The sequence below is a fragment of the Trichomycterus rosablanca genome, chromosome 2 (assembly GCF_030014385.1).
Source record: "Trichomycterus rosablanca isolate fTriRos1 chromosome 2, fTriRos1.hap1, whole genome shotgun sequence".
Lineage (NCBI taxonomy): Eukaryota > Metazoa > Chordata > Actinopteri > Siluriformes > Trichomycteridae > Trichomycterus > Trichomycterus rosablanca.
The window spans coordinates 50,746,866-50,768,975 of record NC_085989.1 but is presented as its reverse complement, the minus strand read 5'-3'; the positions used below and the strand labels follow the sequence as shown (position 1 = coordinate 50,768,975).

Sequence of the window (22,110 nt, the reverse complement as noted above, 5' to 3'; positions counted from 1 at the left end):
ATTAAGACAAGGGTGTCAAAACTACAGCCGACGGGTCATTTGTGGTCTGTTACCATTTTTTACACAGAGGTATTTTAGAAATAAAGTACAACTTGGCTTACTTGTTTAATCAGGTTTTTGAAAGGAAATTCCAAGTTTAAACTCTGGGTGTCGCTGCTGCATAAAATCAATCTAAAACGCTTCTCATCTACTTTCCCGCCAACTTGTTTGTTTGTTTGTTTATTAGGATTTTAATGTCATGTTTTATCCGCTCATTTGTGGCTAAAATAGTCTGCACTCTTCCTTGTGGAGTGTAAATTTGTTCCCATTTAATCACTAGAGCGATTGTGAGGGTGGACAATGATGTCAGTTGCCTAGTTTGCAAACAGCATTTGAAATCATCCCAAATGTGATCAATGGTATTGAGGTAAAGGCTCCACCAGGCCACTCAAGTCTTCAAACCATGTCTTTACAGAACACACTTTGTGCAACCTACTGGAACAGGTAAAGTGTTTTTCAACCGCTACAAATGTGGAAGCATATAATTAACAATTGCACTTAAAAATAACGTGGCCAGGTGGTCTAAGGAGCTGGATTAAGGCTTCGGGTCCTTCAAGGGCATGGGTTCAAATCCCACCACTGCCATTATTTATTATTTATTAGGATTATAACATCATGTTTTACACTTTGGTTACATTCATGACAGGAACGGTAGTTACTCATTACACAAGATTCATCAGTTCACAAGGTTATATCAAGCACAGTCATGGACAGTTTAGTGTCTCCATTTCACCTCACTTGCACGTCTTTGGACTATGGGAGGAAACCGGAGCTCCCAGAGGAAACCCACGCAGACACGGGGAGAACATGCAAACTCCACACAGAAAGGACCCAGACCGCCCCACCTGGGGATCGAACCCAGGACCTTTTTGCTGTGAGGCGACAGTGCTACCCACCGAGCCACCATGCTGCCCCCCACTACTGCCAAGTGATGTGATTGAAAAGGTGGGTTTATTTGGATTTGGGAATTGAACCACATTCTCTTTAAAGGTAATGGTAGCTCTGCAAGTTAAGGTACTGGACTAGTAATCGGAAGGTTGTTGGTTTAAGCTCCATTGCCCACCACTGTCAGGTTGCCATTGTTGAGTTCTTAAGCTTCCATTTCTTGGGATTTACAGTCACAAGCGTCTGTCAAATGCCATAAATGTGAAAAGGAAGGGTGTCCACCACTGATGGTCTGTAACGCGTTACTTAGTAACGCGTTACTCTAATCTGACCACATTTTTCAGTAACGAGTAATCTAGCGTTACTGTTTCCAATCCAGTAATCAGATTAAAGTTACTTATCCAAGTTACTGTGCGTTACTATTTTTGTCATTTTCCTTAGTGAAAAGATATTTTTGCTTTCTTCTTGGCAGGGGCGGAGCCAGGGGGTGGCCAGGGGTTGCCATGGCCACCATAAAGTAATCTCCGCCCCCCCCCCCCCCTGCCCCCCCCCCCCCCACCACCGCTTTGCCGGCAATATTTTTGCGGAAGCATTTCTGCACGCAGGAGCAGCGCACCTCAGATGAGTAGTTCTTCACCAAAACAGTGCAGTAATACACTCAACATAAATGTCAACCACCAACACAATTACAGAAGTAGTACTACTGTATTTAGTAGTATTCGTGGCGCGCTACGAGTAAAAGCGCCAGCTGGCTCTGCGCATTCCAGTGTTGCCAGATTGGGCGATTATCCGCCAAATTGGGCGGATTTTGTTGGAAAACAATTTAATAGCAGGTAAATAACACTTCTATTTAAAAGAAAATCTTCCATTTTAAGAAGCTCCAGCATTGTAGAAGGCTATTAAAAGTAAAGTCAATTTTCAATGCTGATTTAGCGTAATAGTGTTGGTCAGTCTGTATCATATTCTTGAAAGAAAATTAAAATTTGTTTTCCATGCATTCACACTGGCATGTTCTGGGATTCAATTGAGTCTCATCAGTACACACAAGTTGGCAGCCAAATGATAAAGTATTGCAAAGGAATATCTTTGAAATATTCTGCATTATATAACTAATAAAGTAACTTGTAATCTAACTTAGTTACTTTTAAAATCAAGTAATCCATAAAGTAACTAAGTTACTTTTTAAAGGAGTAATCAGTAATCAGATTACTTTTTCAAGGTAACTATGCCATCACTGGTGTCCACATACTTTTGTCCATATATTAACTAATAACAACGTTTTAAATTTTGGTTAATTTGGCAAAAATTTCAGTTTAAGTGTTTGAGTTTAGGTCTACATGCCAAGACATCCCCACTATGTATCAACATACACGAGGTCGCATATAGTGCAGTAGTGGTCAGAAAGACATTGGACGCCTTTAATATCCTTTTGCTTGTATATACATGTATTTATTTAAGTGAGTATGAAGCCTGTTTTGGAAACACAGGACACAAGGCCGGACACTCACACTCACAAGTGACGAGACACTAGTTCATGCTAGAGCATCAGACACTTATTCACACCAAGGGGTAACTTTAAGTATCCAATCTACATATTGGCATGTTTCTGAGAGGTGAAAGGAAATCCAAGTACCCACATGGACTCAGAGTGAAAGGGCCAATCCTGAGACAGGCTGTATCTGGATGCAGGGTTTAAATCAAGGTCCCCAGGACCCTGGAGCTGTGCAGTACCACCAATACCTGCTGCACCACCTTTTTGGAATAGCGTCCATTTATGTTACGCTTCATCAAAGCTTCAGGACTGATATAAAGGTGAGTCTAGCTCCCCCTAGAGTCCAGAATATGTACAACAGTATAAATGCTCGTACTGTGTGATCTCACAAAGACTTTAACTGGGTTGTTAAAGCACAGACTTAATGCTGTAGTGATTTCCTATGCTTGCTTAGCACTTTGCTCCCTTCCTTCATGGCCCCGCCCACTATTTTAGCAGCCGACGTGACCGTTAGCGGCGTGGATGCTAAAGCTGCCATTCTGTGCGCTATCTTACTCTTCTTGCCCTTTCCCTTGCCTTTATCCATTATGCCAGAGCTGTCTAGCGCCCCCTTGCCCATGGCGGTCACCAACTCGCACCAGAACTCTTGCTCCGCCCTCTTCCTCTTCTCTTTTTCATCCTCGTCGCCCTCGCTCTGTTTCCCCTCGTGCTTTTCGGCCAGAATTTTTCTCTCGCAGGGGTACCAGCCTCCTCCGTTCCTCTCCACCATCGCCTCGATCTTCTTCATCAGCTCCGTCACTTGGGTCCGATCGTCAAGTTTCGTATTGTCCATGGCGTGAACCCCGCCCTCACACTTCCGAACGAACTCCCAGAGTTCCTTGCTGGCGCGCAGGAAGCTTTCCACCGGTTGGTCATGCAGTCTCTCGACATGCGTGAGGACGAGCACGGTGTGTTTTAAAGCGTCGGATCCCAACACGCCGGCGATCCAGTTAACGGTGGCTCGCTGCTCCGGGGTTAACCTCCCCACCTCCAAAATGAACAGCAGCGCGTGAGGTCCCGGGGCCGACAGGTCCACCATGGCCTGCGCCACCTCCGAGCACACCTCCGAGCCGGACATGCAGGAGTGGAAGAAACCGGGCGTGTCGATCACCTGCAGACTCCGCCCCTCCACCACACCGCAGGCCTGAGCGCACTCTTGCGTAACTGATAGCGGAGAGACGCCGGTCTGAAAAGCTGAAGTTCCCAGAATAGTGTTTCCTGTGGAGCTTTTACCCGAACCGGTCCGACCCAGCAGGACCAGTCGCAGATCTACAACACCCACACTGTCTGCGGAGAGGAAAATACAAACACACATACAAACAAGAGTCTCATGACTGGAGACATATCACATTTCTGCTTTGTGATGGATAAGAAAAAGTTTGTGAACCCTAAAGTATGTTTCATAACATACGGTGTGATCTTCAGGACAGCGCTTTGTCTCTTTATGTACAACAATGATTAAATATTCAGTATGTAGACTGAGAAATGTATAAGAGCTTTGGTTAATAACTGGAATAAGTTCCAAGGGCCAGATCCTTGGTGTAGTTTTATAGTTGGCGCAGAGCACTATTTTGCCATTCTATTATTTTTATATTATAGTATTGATTCCAACTAGATACAACAATATACAGGAAATTACTTCAACAGCTTTGACGTTATTCTAAAAGGTTCTGCCTTTAAAAAGATTAGTAGAAATGTACTACCTTACAGTCCACGCAATAGAACAGAAATTGGAAGCTAAGATGCAACAGTTGCAAGGCAATGCAAAAATAAAATTAAATAATCATGTCAGACTTTTAATAAAAAGTGTTTTACACATCAAGATCAGCTTTGTGATTTCCAAAAATAATATCCAACAATAACTAATGACTGTAATAGACTGTGTAGACTCCAAACAAAATAGCAATAACACTTTGTGTAAAGTTAATTTAAAAACCTGCACATTTTGCTCACACCTACAGTATTTTTATGAAAGCTTATTAAATAGTTAATATTTTTATTTATTTATTAGGATTGTAATGTCATGTTTTACAAACTTTAGTTACATTCATGACAGGAACGATAGTTACTCATTACACAAGATTCATCAGTTCAAGTTTAATGTCAAACACTGTCATGGACAATTTTGTATCTCTAATTCAGCTCACCAGCAGGTTTTTGGACTGTGGGAGGAAACCCATACAGACACGGGGAGAACATGCAAACTCAGCACAGAAAGGACCCAAACCACCCCACCTGAAGATCGAACCCAGGACCTTCTTGCTGTGAGTGTTACTCACCGCCCTGCCCCGCAGTGTTTAGAAAGAAATAACTAATAACTCAAGAATTAAAGAAAAAGGAACCAGTAGCAACATTAATTAAATACTGAAATAATGTTCATGTTTTTACTCTGTCTGCTTCTCATTTTCACTGCCTAATTAGAACATCTACTCTTCACTGTAATGGCTGATCAGAACTAATACAGATACAACTAATATTAAACAGTATTAAGATCACCCTATTGGGCCGCTCAGGTGGCGCAGCGGTAAAAACACACGCTGGAACCAGAGCCCACGTGTCGGAGGGGGCGTGGGTTAGCTTTATTCTCCTCAATCAGAGCAGGGACTGGCATTGGTGGAGAGGAAGCGTGATGCAATCGGGCAACCGGACGCGCTAAAGTCGGGAGAAAATGCATAAAGACAATTTTTTAAGAATTAAAAAAAAAGATCATCCTATTGGTCCAGCCCTCCACAACTGTCCCAGTTTATTATGTGGCCCCAAGGGTCCTGTAAAAAAACAAATCTAGAATCTAATCATACATTACAGAGGACACTTTATTTAGAAATGTCTTTATCTAGAACCTAACCACCCAAACACATTTAAATCTGAGTTTTTCCCATCCAAAAACATAAAACCTAGTCTTTTAAGAAACTGGAGAACCTTCCAGAAGATTCTTCTAAGAGAACCTGTAACAATCCTAAGCACTGGCAGATCTTAAAGGGTTTCTTAGAGTAGATGTTGATCTATTTACTGAAACGTGGTGATGATGATGTGTGTGTAGGTGTGTGTGTGTTGCTACAAGGATAAATAACTGAACGTCCATGATACAGATGATGGAGATGATCAGGGTTTCCTGCTTGGTGTCACACACAGTGAGCAGTGATATAATGATAATGATGATGATATAAGATATAATGTAATGGAACATGCATGATGAGAATCACCATCACTCCTCACTCACCACAGAACGCTGCACCGAGCTCCGATGACGCCATCGTTCTCGATCGAACGCGTGTAGTCGTTTGACTTTGGCTGGTGACGTCATCGCCGTCGTGCCCAGTATAAATAATGTAATTATAATTAGAATACTTTAGATAATTATTATATCATGTAATAATATCTTATTAACAATAAACATTAATATAGTTAAACAAATGACACGTTCAGTAAACCGTCGTTGTGTGAGCCGGTCTGCATAACGAAGAAGAATCGACTCTGTTTTGGTATCGACTCACAGTTCTATCTAATTGAAAGTAATACGACTCAGTGACACTTAGCTGATTGCTATTAATTAACATTATATAAAACATTTAACCGGAATCGATTGTCTACATTTTTAAGAACCATTATATAATTTAAAGGGTTGTTAAAAAATTATCATAAGAAACTGTATTAGTTCTTGGAATCGGATAACTGAGTCTTCTTAGGAATCGACTCCCTGCCGTACTCACTTTAGCCATAAAACTGCACATAAGGGTAGGGTTTTTTTTTTTCGATTTTGCGATATTTTGGCATGTTATTAATTTATTTGGTTTAAGTGTTTTACAGAAACCACACAAAATGTTAAACATTTCGTTTTGTCGTCTGTGTAAATTCGACATAAGAGAATTGAATCTTCTTAGGAATCGACTCCCACACTCCTATCTGCCGTGAACTTGTAAACGAGGATTACCGTTAAGGTGCGGTTTGGCGATATTATAACAAACAATTACCGTATATGGTTATTTCAAAGTTTGTTTTACACACAAGTCACGCTGGTACACTAAAATCTATTGTTTTACGGTTTGTACGGAATCAACTCATTTGCACTGAACATTTAATGCTCAGAGTAGCAGAATCGATTCTTTTCATTCAACTCCTTGTCCAACGTCTACGTTGGAAAATGAAGCAATTAGATTCATTTAGCGGAATCGACTCTGTAGCCCTTCGTTTTCATTGCTTGGCACAAGAGAGTCGGCTCATTGGAACCGACTCTTTGCTTAGTTAACGGCAGAAATGAAGTTCTCTGAGAAAATAGATTTTTAGTCAATTTTAGTATATATTGAATTACTCATTGCTTCCTAGTGTAAGTAATGTAAATATAATAATTCTGGGCGTCAGTTTAGCTCCTAATTTATATTTTTGCTTGAACAGTAACTAGCATTTCTGAGGTAAGTTGCTAACGAGCTATCTGAGGTAAAATCACTCGACAGTGTCAGTGAATAACTTCAGAGAAATTAAATCTGAGGTAAATAAGAATATAAGTGTGCATTAAATGTTGTTCTTAGTGCAGAAGGAGATGAAATGGCGGGTATAGATGTGATCTATGAGAAGATTCACCACAGACACAACCTGAGGTGGACTGTGAATGATCGGACCTGCAACAGTGTCTGTATCGCCTGTGTTATTGAACTGATCGACACCAAAGATGTATCGGTAATTGTCCCAGTTTAGATGTACTCCATTCCCCTGTGCTGACCTCTGCTGGCTGCGTTACACCTTTACTTTACATTTACATTTTTGGCATTTAGCAGTCGCCCTTATCCAAAGCGACTTACAGTACACCTATTAAGTCTAAGCAATTGAGGGTTAAGGGCCTTGCTCAAGGGCCCAACAGCAGCAGCCCGGCAGTGGTGTGGCTTGAACCAGCGACCTTCTGATTACTAGTCCAGTACCTCAACCACTAGGCTACAATGTCCCTACAATGGTACTTGCAGGCTTCAGGCTCACACACGCCTTCACTGGAAACACTGGCCACTTCTTTACACCCTTCCTCTGTATTTCTTTGCCACGGCCACCTCAGAACTGATGCAGGAATTTAACGCACACAAATACACACAAGATTTGGGACAGTGGGAGCCTAGTGGGTAGAGCTTTGCGCTACTAATCGAAAGGTTGAGGGTTTGAATCCCGACTCTATCATGCCCTCTTGTCTCCAGGGGTGCCGTACAATGGCTGACCCGGCACTCTGACCGCTGGGATACATGGAAAAAGATTTTCAGTGTACAGAACGTGTGTATGTGTATATATGACAGATAAAGATATTCTATTCTATAATAGTCAGAAGTATCTGGACACTTCTAATTACTGGCTTTGGGCCGAATTGGGTAGAATTGGTCGTAATAGTTCTTGGGAACGTGGCTTTACACCCTGGCTGGCCACCGTATCGTATCAAATTCATTCAAATATTAAATTCATTCGAATTATTCTCCATGCCACCCAAGGATGGAGGTCCCTGGTGAGTCTGGTTCCTCTCAAGGTTTCTTCCTGTAATTTTAAGGAAGTTTTTCCTGCCACTTGGCTTGCTCAACAGGGGTTTTTGGTCTGTCTGTCCTGGATTCTGTAAAGCTGCTTTGAGACCATGTGCATTGTTAAAAGCAGTATACATATAAATTTAACATATCCCCAGGATTACTATCACAGAAAGCCAGAAACAGTTCAATAAACTGTCTGAATCAGTAGTAACACAATGTGTAACACAACCACATGAAGTTCACATGAAACTATTCATGATACCGTAATGTTGGAATAAAGATCTGCTCCTGGTGATGCGGTCACTGTGTGTGTTTATCCCGCAGGTTGTACGTAAGTCGGTGGCACTGACCGGTGTGGGAGAGCTGCTGAAGACTGAAGGACTGATGAAGGAAGTCCTGCAGCAGGATGAAAGGATCTGTGTGCATTTCATCTCGTCGTTACAGAGTAGGTCATTACAACATTTTCAATGCTCATGAGCCTACAAGCAAAAAAAATGACTATTAGAGACACCAGAATTCAGGTTTCTGTCCATTATGGCAGGTGTGTATCTCTCTCTCTTTCTCTCTACAGAGATGCTGCAGTGTGTAGAAGATCCAGCTGTACTGGAGAAAGTCATTCATGGTGAGAGAAAAGCTTTCATATACTTCTGACCATCCAGGATGAATGAGAAGAAAACATTAGACCTTCGTCAAGCCATCAAAGTCAGGTCCATAAATACATGATTTGATGGGTTTGGTGTGGAGGAACTTCATTGGACCTCACAGAGCCCTGGTCACAACCCCAGTAAACACCTTTGGGATGAATTGGAACCTCATAATTGGCACTGAAGTAGCTGCCACAAGCCCACAAGATCGACATGACTGGTCATCAGCAATCAATACATACCAGTCCCCCCTCCCTCGCATCAGACACAGCAACTCTGACCTATATGGGTGCCGGGTCAAGTCGATAACACCGCCTGTGATTTGAACTGGGGAGCCGAAGAGCTGTAGATCTCAGCGGTGGAGGGCGAGGTTGATTTAGTGATATCTAAAGCCACAATATATAGGTATGTATGGTTTTTTGTCTGTTTTAGTGCTGGTTCAGCTGTTGTTGGACCTGAAGACAGACGAGCCCGTGCAGCAGGTTCTGGATGAGCTCCAAACACAAGTGAGACACACACACACACATTTGTTTCCAAACCTCTGGTCAATTCTGAGTGTGTTTGGACAAAGGGGTGATAACTGAAGTCTTTCTGAACTCCAGCGGTGGATTCCTACACAGAGAGTCTCAGTGTGTATGAAGGACCACGCTACACTCTCTGTATTCCTCCACCACTCGTAATAGTTCTCAACTTTTGCTCCTCCAGATACGACTAGTGCTACTTCAGACTCGAGTCTGATCATGGCCAATGCACAGAACAGATGATGTAACAGATCATACGCTATAAAGCCAAAAGTATTTGGACACCTGACCATGAGCTTTTTGGACGTCCCAGTTAAAGAACAAATGGTGTTAAAACAGAGCGACCGGATGTGACCCTTTTAGGTAGAACAAATGAAAAGACACCAAGACATCCACAGCCGCAACAGAGGCAGTGGACAGAACAGGGACCTGGTTGTCAGAATATAGCAAGCTGGTTAGAGCGCTCCTGAAAACCAAGTTCTAAAGAACACTCAGAACAAGGGTACAGCACCACCTCATCAGCGTGGGTTCAAACGTGTGTCCAGCTCCACTACAAGGGCCGCTCGCTCATCCAGTGTTTCCTTCATGAAGTTCGAAAAGTGCATCGACACCGGCCATGTTCCCAGAAAGAGCTTGAAGGTCAAACCGGACTGGACCGAGCTCGGCATCTTGGTTTCAAGAGAAAAAACGGAGGAGCTGCAAATCTGTGAGGAAGAAACCGTGACATATGGGAACACCTCCACCTGGAGCAAACATCTGCACCTCCATGCCAGCCAAGTTTGGGAAGACAGAAGGACCTAATTCCAGAGCTTAAGCACCTTAGATCTTTCTCTAGAGAGAACCAGAAGGTGAGGGTGCCTATCCTGGAGAGGTCAGCCAGGAAACACACAACCCACAGGTCAGGGGAGAGAGAACAGAGCTTTATATATATTTTCTTTATGCATTTTCTCCCTTTTTAGCGCGTCCAATTACCCGATTGCGTCACGCTTCCCCTCCACCAATGCCGATCCCCGCTCTGATTGAGGAGAACGAAGCTAACCCACGCCCCCTCCGACACGTGTGCAGCAGCCGTATGCATCTTATCACCTGCACTTTGACGAGTGCAGTGCAGCTCAGCGTTGTGTACGGAGAGACACACCCTGAGAGCACTCTTTCCTCATCTCTGTGCAGGCGCCTTCAATCAGCCAGCAGAGGTCGTGATTGCACAAATAAACGACACTTGTGCACCTTTATACTAATAAAACTAAACTGTATTTACTATTTGAACAGAACTCCGTTGGTTGCTCCACGGTGAATCGTCCGCCATGTTTGTAGTTTTTTTGTGAGAAAAGTCGTGCCGCACTGAATGCTGGGATTGCCTTCAGTGCTGAGTAGGCGTCGGACGCTCCCTCGTTCTTCGGTCAGATCATCACTCAGAATTAAGGCGCCTCAGTAGGAGCATTTTAATGTATCTAAGAATTTAGACACGCCCTCTTCTCAGGAGTGTAGGATGATGGGAAATGCGTCTGTGTAGAGAGAGAGCTCGGTTTTCAGAGGTCGTAATTGCACCAGTCATGAGAGAGAGACCCCATCCGGCTTAGTCCCGCCCATATCTGAACAACAGGCCAATCGTTGTTCATGTGGCCGCTCAGCCTTAGCCGGCAGGCAGAGCCGAGATTCGATACGATGTATTAGAGATCCCAGCTCTGGTTCCAGTGTGTGTTTTTACCGCTGCACCACCTGAGCGGCAGAGAACAGAGCTTTAAAAGGGTTACAGGTCACTGCTGTTTAATTATTGTGATGTAACTTTTATTTATTAACGTTATATTCTCTCTCTCTCTCTCTCTCTCAGTTGTGTGATGGGAAGGCGTTTCTCCCGTGTGTGACGCTACTGGGTAAATTACTGGAATCCATTCCTGCTGTGTCTCAAATAGTGTCCACCAAACACTGTAAGATATTTACATATACACACTTACACACACAGAAACAGGGGGTCTGTGTGAAACCTACTGCCTACCTGATCAGCTGCCTCAGTAGAGCGGGTTCTAATATATTCTAATAAGACATGGAACTTAATAATAATCAGATTTTAGACACTCTACTTAGACAGAGATTAAGCCAAGTTTTACCGTAGTTTTAGCTTACTAAGCTAACACAGTTAGCCTCAGGCCTTTCAAACCAACGCTCTTTGTGTCCCGAAAACGGTTAAACTGTCCCTGATGAGCCCGAATTTACAAATAAACGACACTTGTGCACTTTTATACAGATTAAACAACAAGCTGCTCAGGTGGCGCAGCGGTAAAAAACACACGCTGCAAGCAGAGCTGGATCTGGAATACATGGTATCGAATCCAGCTCTGCCTTACCGGCTCGAGGCTGAGTGGCTGTATGAGCAACGATTGGCCTGTTGTTCAGTTGGGGGGGCGGGACAAAGAACCGGATGTGGGTCTCTCTCTGTCAGCAATTACGACCTCTGCCGGCTGATTAGAGGCGCCTGCACAAGAGATGAGGAAGAGCGCCCTTTGGGTGTGTCTCTCCGCATGCAACGCTAGGTGGCGCCACACTCATCAATGTGTGGGTGGCAAAAATGCATCCGGCTGCTGCTCATGTTTCGGAGGGGATATGGGTTAGCTTCGATCTCCTCGGTCAGGGCGGGGTCCGGCATAGACAGAGAGGAAGCACGATGCAAATTGAACAATTGGACATTATATTCGTTCGCCATGTTTGTAGTTTTTTGTGAGAAAAGTCATGGCGCACTGAATGCTGGGATTGCCTTCAGCGCTGAGGAAGTATCGGACGCTCCCTCTTTATTCAGTCAGATCATCACTCAGAATTAAGGCGCCTCAGTAGGAGCATTTTAAGGGATCTAAGAATTTAAACACGCCCTCTTCTCAGGAGTGTAGGGTGATGGGAAATGCGTCTGTGAAGCGAGAGCACTCGGTTTTCACACAAACCCACAGTTTATCTTTCTTTATTCTCTTTATAATGATGAAAGTATGAACTATATGAGTGTACCAACTAAGCTTTAATGCTTTATTACTTACCGACTATAAATTATTGGATAAAAATGTAACGTTGGTGTGGCACTTGGGTGGTGCAGTGATCTTCTTATACACGAGCTCACCATGACAGAGGCTCGAGCCACTTTTCCAAGAACTGCATCAGTTTGTAATATTCAACAGTTTACAATGAGTGATTGGAGGATCTGAGATATTTTACCCTCTACAGTGCATGTTATTATTGAAAGATTCAATAGTGTGTAATAGATAAGGCTGAAAACCACTACTGAATACTGATGTTCTTTGATGCACAGCATGCAAACACAGTGTTTAGGGTAGTTGTAGCCTAGTGGTTAAGGTACTGGATAAGTAATCGAAAGGTCGCTGGTTCAAGCCCCACCCCTGCAAGGTTGTCACTGTTGGGCCCCTAAACAAGGCCCTTAACCCGTAATTGCTTAGACAATATTTGCAATCACAGTACTGTAAGTCACTTTGGATATGATTTGGATATATTATGAGCTACACCTCATATGTATAGATGCACTGTGTGGGTATACAATTACTGACTGGAACTCTTGGATGTGGTCAGCCTAGAAATCCCAACAACACTGATGTACCTGCTACACTCATACCAGCTAGTGCCATTGCACACATCATCTGGGGCCTCTACAGAGTGTACAGAGGGACAGCTGGACTACAGTCAGTCATTGTATACCCACACACAATCCCTCTGTATAGTGGGTGTAGTAGGTCTTCCTAACAAAGTGCCTGGCACTTTATCCTGGTCAGGGTTGCGGTGGGTCCAGTTCACCCGGTAACACTGGATGCAAGGCAGGAATACCCTGAACAGCCCCCCCCACCCTCAGACATGGCCGATCATGTCCCTGTAGACGCCGGGCCAGCTGAGATTCGAACCCGGATCCACCCGAAATATACTTTAATACTCACCCCGCCCCCCTCTCTCTCTCTGTGTGTGTGTGTCTGTGTCAGTGTGTGTGTGGGAGTGTGTGTGCGCGCGGATGTGGAGCTCAGACGAGGACCTGAAGTCGGCGGGGTGCTACGTGCTGCGCGCGGCGTGGGAGTCGGAGGCGACGCTGCGCTCCCTGCCACACGCGCTGAGGGACAGAGCGTGTGTGTTAGTGCTGCACACGCTCACACACGCCTGCAAGCACCAGCTCACCGTGAACTGCCTGGGTACGAGAGAGTGTGTGTTCGATACGAAGACTGTTGATCTATTCTGTGGGGTTAGACACGTGTGTGTGTGTGTGTGTGTGTGTGTGTGTAGGACTGTTACTGGCGATGCTGCGTTCAGGAGAGACGGTGTGTTTCCTCATTAACCTGAAAGAAGAGACACAGTGTGCTGAACTCCAACACTCGACTCTACCACTCGTCTTAAAGAGGGTGCACACACACACACACACACACACACACACAGCACTGGACACTATATAGTCAAAAGTATTGAGACGCCCCTTCTAATCACAGAATTCATGTGTTTTTCAGCCATAACAATTACTAACAGGTGTAATAAATCAATTATATAAAGGAAATTATATGCGTCCAACTTTGCAGCAACAGTTTAGGGAAGGTCCAGCATGACTGTCCTGCACAGAGCTCTGACCTCAGCCCTACTCAACAGCTCTGGGATGAACCGGAACACCGACTGATCAATCAGTGCCCAGCCGTACACGTACAAATGCTGTCGTATTTTGACTGAACGGGCACAAATTCTCGCAGACACACTTCCAAGTCTTGTAAGAAGCTTCTCAGAGGCTGAAAAGAAGACACAGAACTGGGACGTCTGTGTCCAAATACTTTTGGCCACGTATTGTAAATAAAGCAGACCAGTAGGGCGGCACGGTGGCTCAGTGGGTAGCACTGTCGCCTCACAGCGAGAAGGTCCTGGGTTCGATCCCCCGGTGGGGCGGTCCGGGTCCTTTCTGTGCGGAGTTTGCATGTTCTCCCCGTGTCCGCGTGGGTTTCCTCCGGGTACTCCGGTTTCCTCCCACAGTCCAAAAACATGCCACCAGGTTAATTGGAAACACTGAATTGTCCTATAGATACCTAGCCGCTAGATGCACTAGTGCATTGTAGTGCCGGGTCCCAAGCCCGGATAAATTAGGGAGGGTTGCGTCAGGAAGGGCGTCCAGCGTAAAAATTGTGCCAAATCAATGAGCGATCATGAGGATGACTCGCTGAAAAAGGGAAAAAGCCGAAAGAAGAAGAAGAATGTAAATAAAGCAGACCAGTGATCATATAACTGATACATTCACATTCAGTGGGTGTGTTCGAAAACCTAGTGAGCTGCCTTGCTGTCTTACTGCAGCTGCCTCAGTAGAGAGGATTCTAATAAGTCAATGACTTATAAGTCAGGTTATTCGAACGCGCTACTTAGACAGAGATTCCATCGGGTTTAGCATTTACCATCTTGCCATTAAAACCAATGGATTGAGGTAGCACAGCACGCTAACGTTAAAATAACACCTCACTTCTGTACCGATAACGGTTAAATTTCGTTGACAAGCCCGAACTTGCAAATAAAAACACTCGGTACAAGTTTATACAAGTTAAAAATCAGTAATATTTTATTTACGTTTGAAAATAACTCGTTCGTTTCTCCGCCCCGTCAGCCATGTTTATTTCTCTGTGAGAGAAGAGCACCCGACCCGCAATGAATGCTGGGATTGCCTTGATCACTGAGGCAGCGTCGGATGCTCACTCGTTCTTGAGCCAAAATAACATTGAAATATTAAGATGCCTCAGTAGTGAGTATTTTAAGGCATCTAGGATTTCGACCAGCCTCAAAGTGAGGGTTAAGGGTCTTGCTCAGGGGCCCGACAGTGCCTTCGAATCAGCAGCCTTCTGATTACTAGTCCAGTACCAGAACCATTGAGCTAGCACTAATATGAGCTCATGAAGGAGGGTGGGGTTTGAATCCCAGTGTGAGTCATGGTGTAATGCAAACACAGTCATCAGTGCACCCTTAGTGCAGGTCCCAAGCCCGGATAGATAAGAGGGGGCGGGGTCACTTAGAACAGTGAGAAATCAAAAATGCGGTTGATTGGCGCCCCCTAATGAGTAATTTCTTAATTACTGTAGGTTTTTATCAGCTCTTTGTTTCTGTTTATAGACACAGAATTAAAAGACATGCTCTGCGTGTGTGTGTGTGTGTGTGCGTGCGTGCAGTTGCTGTTGGGTGCTGACGAGTCTCTGCAGGTGGCCAGCGTTCAGTGTGCGTGTGCAGTACTGAATCACTCCACTCAGTACTGCTCTCACTTCATACAGGCTGATATACCAGGTACCGGGTATCATCACAGCCAGGTGTAATATAATGTACCTGAAGCTCAAACCTCTCACCCCATCAAAGCACACCTCCACTGCTCCTCATATTAGACTGCATTTCCTGCCTCAGGAGAATGAATTCAGAAGGTAGATTATTTACACGCTCAAGTTAGTCAGCGATTAGCGAGTTCATTCAAACCAACGGCTTGAGGCATAAAATGTCGTCTATGTAGAGAGATCAGTAGGTTTTGAGACAGACTCATTGTTTATAGTGAGGCAGCTTTAGTGCTCGGTTTTGACCGCTTGCCGCTGAGCTCAAAGTTCAGTCTGAAAGCGTCGTCAATGTGTCGAGCACAATATTTCAAACCCCGGGCACCCTTAGGTGGGCCGCAAGCCGCGTCGCGGAGAATAATAATAATTAGATAAACTTGTATGCGAACGCCCCCTTGTGGAGGCTTTTTGTTACATTTTGTAAACCACAGTGGGACCAGATTGTACTGAGAAAGTAAGATGTGTCGTTTGTGTTGCCTTCGCTTAAAAAAAAAAGTTTGAAAACCCCTCAACAGCTGTATTTAGCTTTAAATCCAACACGATGACTAGCAAACTGTGAAACGGTGAGAGGAGGTTTGCATTATAGATCGCAGTACCATATTTCTTAGTCTTGGAGTCCCTAGTTAAGGTTTTGTAGCTTTTTAATCAGATTTAATTCACTCTCAGGTTAACAAGATAAGTTTCCCGAAGCCGCTTCTATTATTTTGTGGTTTTATATCCTCACACGCCTCCAAAAAGCGTTTCTGCCATGTATCATGAGAAATGAGCAGTACGTGGGGAGGCGGGAGAGAGGGGTAAGGGGTGGTGTGGGGAACAGTTCTGAAAGTTTTGACCCCCATGTTCCAGTCCAGTATACATCTTTGTAGTATGGTCTGGGCTGCACAGTTTTGTTTTCAGAAGCACGTGGACATGACAGCAGGTGGATTACCCAGCTCGTGTGTGTGTGTGTGTGTGTGTGTGTGTGTGTGTTTCAGAGTTCCTGTTCGAGAGGATGAACAGCTGTAACGAGGTTCTCCTGTGGTGCGTGTACAGATGTGTGCGGCTGCTGACCGAAGACGCTCTGTTTTTCTCACAGTGCCACTCTGTTTATGGTGAAGCAGCCTGCACTCAACATACTGAGAAATGACCATCACACACACACACACACACACACACACACACACACACACACACACACACACACACACACACACACTGATATTCAGTCTCAGATCCACTGTGTTCTTCTTATAAATCATGATCAGGAGACCAAGGCTCTTGAGATGGCAAGCTGCAGCCTAGTGGTTAAGGTACTAGACTAGTGATCAGAAGGTCGCTGGTTCAAGCCCCATCACTGCCAGGTTGTCACTGTTGGGCCCTTGAGCAAGGCCCTTAATTGCTCAGACTGTCGCGTTAGATAAAAGTGTCTGCTAAATCTCAAACATGTAAATGTAAAGCTACATTTATTTATTCATTTTTTGGCTGCTTCCGTGTTTACAGCTCATGGTTTTGGATGCGCTGGATGCTCTTCCTGACACAATTCTACCCAGATGTTCTTGTTTTGAGTCAATACCCCTATAGGGAACAATAAAGTCCTATTTTATCCAGATGTGGGGGGTCTGAGTGACACGTTCATGCTCGATTTATTTTTTCTTTCTTGAGATGAGACCAACGCAGCATACGCCTCCCCCGATACAGCTCTATCTTCACAGCAGAGGCCCACGCCGTTCTCCTGGCCATGAATTACATTCAGATAAGCCTGCGCAAGTTGTTCTTAATATGTTCAGGAATTCCAAATCTTGCTTACGAGCGCCGCTATCCCTCCGAATGGATCACCCGGTGATCATAGAGCTCTTAGCTACAGAGAAAGACGCGGAGTCTGTGTCACATATTGTTGGATCCTCAGCCACTGCAATATCACAGGCAATGAAAAAGCAGACGACCCGGCAAAGAAAGCTGCATAAGAACAGATCACCTGGTGCTATGTCCCACCCACTGACAACAAACTGTACGAAATCAAGCCACGACTCGACAGGACCTCTACCCAGTATCCAGTAAAAAGACACAGAATGCCAAGCCATGGAAGATACCAGAAAAATATTTTACAGAGACACTAATATGAAAGACCTCTTCGAACGCAATAACTGCAAAAATCCTGATTAAAAGCCAAATATACAGTAGTACATTAAATAACAATAGCAGAATACACAGACTGTCCTCACACTAATGAGCCAGCTCCCCCCCTACAGTAACTCAAGATCCCCCCTACCATTTTGCCCAGCACTAGACTCTGTTTCATTATTTACACATATGTATATATTAGAATATATAGTGTTTGTATTATATTGTAGTAATTGTATGTATAATAGTAATTGCATTGCATAGCAAATTTCTTTCCTTATTTTTCTATTTTATTCTACTTTTATTTACTCTACTTACTGTACTTACACTGTACTGGAGCTGCTGTATCACTCGAATTTCCCCCATGGGGATCAATAAAGGAATCTTATCTTATCTTATTAACTTTCACTTAGCTTAAACTTGGTTTCGGACCCAGCTCTAATGCCATGTACATAGCCTAATTGAGCTGGAATGGCAATAAACACAAACAAACAAAGTCTTGAGATTAGCTTTTTTTTTATCATTTTCCCAATCTGATTCCCAATTTGCTTATCATTATTTGCCAATTCCTGCCCCATACTACCTCATTATCTCGTTTATTTTTCCCACTTGCGTGCAGTGGAGTCATACAGACAGCAGAGGGCTATTCCTGGCCAGCACTGCCTGGGGTTCAAACCCCAGAACTCGAGCGCTCAGTGTTGCACCAGATCACATTAGATTAGTTAGATTAGCGTCTGTACATCTACACATACACCGGTGGCGGCTGCTGGTCTTTCAAACAGGGGAAGCTCATTGTCGGCTTACATCATAAAATTTGTCAATTTATTTATACATAAATTCTGCCCTCCGTTCCTTTTCAAGGAAATGGCCTGTGATCCTATCGTACCAAGTAGGCGTCTTTTCCAGGGACTTGACCAGTGAGTGTCCTAAAACAAATAAGTGTGTTTTATTTACACAATGAACAATGGAAATGGTCAAGTAATTTCACCAAGCAAATACCAAGAAATGGGTCACAGTTTGTCTTTCGACTTCACTCGGGACAAAATCGTGGCATTTATCCAATGACCGGCGAGTTTCGAGGCAATGAAAGAAACCCTTCCATGCAGTCCCGTTGAAGTGAAGAGACGCTCAGCTTCTGCGGGCAAATGCATTAAGGCTCCGGGAATGTATGAGAAGTTGGAGTCGGTGGATTTGTGATAAGTAGCTGATTCTGAACCAACTCGTCTTCCAGATGAACGTGTTCTAACTCATTTGTAGTCGATGAAACGTTAACACAACTGTACATATTTCACCATTTAATTTTTGACATTTTAGGGGAAGCTGAGCTTCACTTGCAGTCTTATAGAAATCGCCACTGACATACACCACATGGCCAAAAGTATGTGGACACCTGACCATGACATTTTCAGCTAGAACAACAGACGCTCTTTGATCTTTGAAGTAAGTCTGTGAGAAACCGTGCCCATTCAGTTAAAGGAGCGTTCAGTTGATGTTCCGATGCTGAGGTCAGTCATTCTGGAACAGTAAGGGACCTTCCCTAAACTGTTGCTACAAAGTTGGAAGCACAGAATTTCCTTTATATAGCTGGAACACACAGATTCACAATTTAGAAGGGTCGTCCCAATACTTTTGTCCATATATTATCAGACCTCTCACCATCAGGCCATCCTACCTTCAGTCCCAACTGGCGTATTTGCAATGTCAACGTGTGTGTGTGTGTGTGTGTGTGTGTGTTAGGTATTGAGTCACTGGTGCGCAGTCTGAAGACGGCACTGAAACTGTCCAACCTGGAGGTGGTGAAGCAGGGGCTACAACTCCTCACCGCTATACTGGACAAGTAACACACACACACACACACACACACACACACACATTTCATCTACTCTATCATAATATGAGTAGCATGGATGCACTTTGTAAATATGTGTGTATGTATGTGTGTGTGTGTGACAGGCAGCCATCCAGCGTGCGCCTCTTCCCCATTGGTGAAGGATTTGTGGGCGTGGCTGACGTGATGATAGGGGGGATGGCTTCTTCTTGTTTCAGAGTGGCAACACAGGCAGCTCGGACAGCTACCGCACTGCTGAAGTACACACACACACACACACACACTGACCGCAGCTCAATCTAAAATGATTGGTAAAGTTATTCCACACTGACTGGGATTTGAATCAGGTCATATCCAGTTCCCCAGTATCTTTTCCACTGCTGCAGACCTTGACCCTGACCGAGGAGGGCCATACCTACCACACACCCCCTTCTGGCACGTATGCAGTAACCAACCACTTCTTTTCACCTGCCAGAGACTCTCTCCATTATTCACCGAGTCTGTGCAGCTCCAACGACCAGCCAGCAGAGGCCGCTAATGCAGCGGTTTATGCGAATCTCATCGACTATCCGTCCCACCCTCAGACACAGCCAATTGTGTCTGTGTAAGTGCCTGACCGGTCGATAGCACAGCTGAGATTCCGCAGCAGTGGTTGAATATACTGTATATATATATGTAAGGACCTTGCTCAGAGGTCCAACAGCAGCCTGGCAGTGGTGGGGCTTGAACCAGCGACCTTATATACAGTGTATCACAAAAGTGAGTACACCCCTAACATTTCTGCAGATATTTAAGTATATCTTTTCATGGGACAACACTGACAAAATGACACTTTGACACAATGAAAAGTAGTCTGTGTGCAGCTTATATAACAGTGTACATTTATTCTTCCCTCAAAATAACTCAATATACAGCCATTAATGTCTAAACCACCGGCAACAAAAGTGAGTACACCCCTTAGTGAAAGTTCCTGAAGTGTCAATATTTTGTGTGGCCACCATTATTTCCCAGAACTGCCTTAACTCTCCTGGGCATGGAGTTTATCAGAGCTTCACAGGTTGCCACTGGAATGCTTTTCCACTCCTCCATGACGACATCACGGAGCTGGCGGATATTCGAGACTTTGCGCTCCTCCACCTTCCGCTTGAGGATGCCCCAAAGATGTTCTATTGGGTTTAGGTCTGGAGACATGCTTGGCCAGTCCATCACCTTTACCCTCAGCCTCTTCAATAAAGCAGTGGTCGTCTTAGAGGTGTGTTTGGGGTCATCATCATGCTGGAACACTGCCCTGCGACCCAGTTTCCGGAGGGAGGGGATCATGCTCTGCTTCAGTATTTCACAGTACATATTGGAGTTCATGTGTCCCTCAATGAAATGTAACTCCCCAACACCTGCTGCACTCATGCAGCCCCAGACCATGGCATTCCCACCACCATGCTTGACTGTAGGCATGACACACTTATCTTTGTACTCCTCACCTGATTGCTGCCACACATGCTTGAGACCATCTGAACCAAACAAATTAATCTTGGTCTCATCAGACCATAGGACATGGTTCCAGTAATCCATGTCCTTTGTTGACATGTCTTCAGCAAACTGTTTGCGGGCTTTCTTGTGTAGAGACTTCAGAAGAGGCTTCCTTCTGGGGTGACAGCCATGCAGACCAATTTGATGTAGTGTGCGGCGTATGGTCTGAGCACTGACAGGCTGACCCCCCACCTTTTCAATCTCTGCAGCAATGCTGACAGCACTCCTGCACCTATCTTTCAAAGACAGCAGTTGGATGTGACGCTGAGCACGTGCACTCAGCTTCTTTGGACGACCAACGCGAGCTCTGTTCTGAGTGGACCCTGCTCTTTTGAAACGCTGGATGATCTTGGCCACTGTGCTGCAGCTCAGTTTCAGGGTGTTGGCAATCTTCTTGTAGCCTTGGCCATCTTCATGTAGCGCAACAATTCGTCTTTTAAGATCCTCAGAGAGTTCTTTGCCATGAGGTGCCATGTTGGAACTTTCAGTGACCAGTATGAGAGAGTGTGAGAGCTGTACTACTAAATTGAACACACCTGCTCCCTATGCACACCTGAGACCTAGTAACACTAACAAATCACATGACATTTTGGAGGGAAAATGACAAGCAGTGCTCAATTTGGACATTTAGGGTGTAGTCTCTTAGGGGTGTACTCACTTTTGTTGCCGGTGGTTTAGACATTAATGGCTGTATATTGAGTTATTTTGAGGGAAGAATAAATTTACACTGTTAAATAAGCTGCACACAGACTACTTTTCATTGTGTCAAAGTTTCATTTTGTCAGTGTTGTCCCATGAAAAGATATACTTAAATATCTGCAGAAATGTGAGGGGTGTACTCACTTTTGTGATACACTGTATATTTATATGTGTGTGGTGTGTGTGTATATATATATATATATATATATATATATATATACACTCACACCTGTTAACCCCTTCAGATATTTGCATACAGTGTGTGTGTGTGTAGGAGGCATCACCAGTCCACTCCAGTGCATTATGGGGAACTGAAGAAGATCATAGAGGCCGTATCATCCAGATTTAAAGAGCTGCCCTCACGTACCATCTCACATCGCAGAGTAAGTGTGTGTGTGTGTGAGTGACCATCTCAGCCTCCTCCACACCAGTCTGACCGGGGACGTTTTCTCACCTGTGGTCAGTTTGTGATAACATTATCATGTTGTGTTGTGCTGGTGTGTTGTGTGTTGTAATGGAGTTCCAAGGGTTGG

At 44.4% G+C, this 22,110-nt stretch overlaps 2 protein-coding genes across 8 annotated transcripts in view; one reads left to right on the top strand and one right to left on the bottom strand.

Moving 5' to 3' along the window:
• Window positions 1-2,377: 2,377 nt before the first annotated feature.
• LOC134335170 (GTPase IMAP family member 7-like) lies at window positions 2,378-3,770 on the bottom strand. Its single transcript, XM_063017634.1, has one exon. It carries the CDS (start codon window positions 3,768-3,770, stop codon window positions 2,838-2,840), a length of 933 nt encoding a protein of 310 aa, XP_062873704.1. The 3' UTR covers window positions 2,378-2,837.
• A 2,590-nt stretch (window positions 3,771-6,360) lies between these two features.
• The window catches only part of LOC134309274 (meiosis inhibitor protein 1), a 62,587-nt gene continuing 46,837 nt past the window's right edge, over window positions 6,361-22,110 (top strand). For 5 of the 7 annotated variants that reach the window (XR_010011025.1, XR_010011027.1, XR_010011026.1 and 2 more), the window contains exons 1-13: window positions 6,361-6,393; window positions 6,987-7,129; window positions 8,272-8,392; window positions 8,519-8,569; window positions 9,024-9,097; window positions 10,944-11,040; window positions 13,081-13,284; window positions 13,376-13,491; window positions 15,277-15,388; window positions 16,398-16,514; window positions 19,261-19,360; window positions 19,477-19,611; window positions 21,852-21,960. Coding sequence is in view for 4 of the 7 variants with exons in the window: in XM_062990929.1 (XP_062846999.1) it covers window positions 6,998-7,129; window positions 8,272-8,392; window positions 8,519-8,569; window positions 9,024-9,097; window positions 10,944-11,040; window positions 13,081-13,284; window positions 13,376-13,491; window positions 15,277-15,388; window positions 16,398-16,514; window positions 19,261-19,360; window positions 19,477-19,611; window positions 21,852-21,960 (1,368 nt within the window). In the remaining 3 variants the exon portion in view is untranslated. Of the gene's footprint in view, window positions 6,394-6,842; window positions 6,865-6,986; window positions 7,130-8,271; window positions 8,393-8,518; window positions 8,570-9,023; window positions 9,098-10,943; window positions 11,041-13,080; window positions 13,285-13,375; window positions 13,492-15,276; window positions 15,389-16,397; window positions 16,515-19,260; window positions 19,361-19,476; window positions 19,612-21,851; window positions 21,961-22,110 lie in introns of those variants that run through there. The other 2 variants (XM_062990930.1, XM_062990932.1) reach the window with 2 other exon arrangements.

Coding starts and splice junctions, on each gene's coding strand:
- LOC134335170 (XM_063017634.1), bottom strand. CDS start 3,770: ATGTGTGTTTGTATTTTCCTCTCCGCAGACAGTGTGGGTGTTGTAGAT.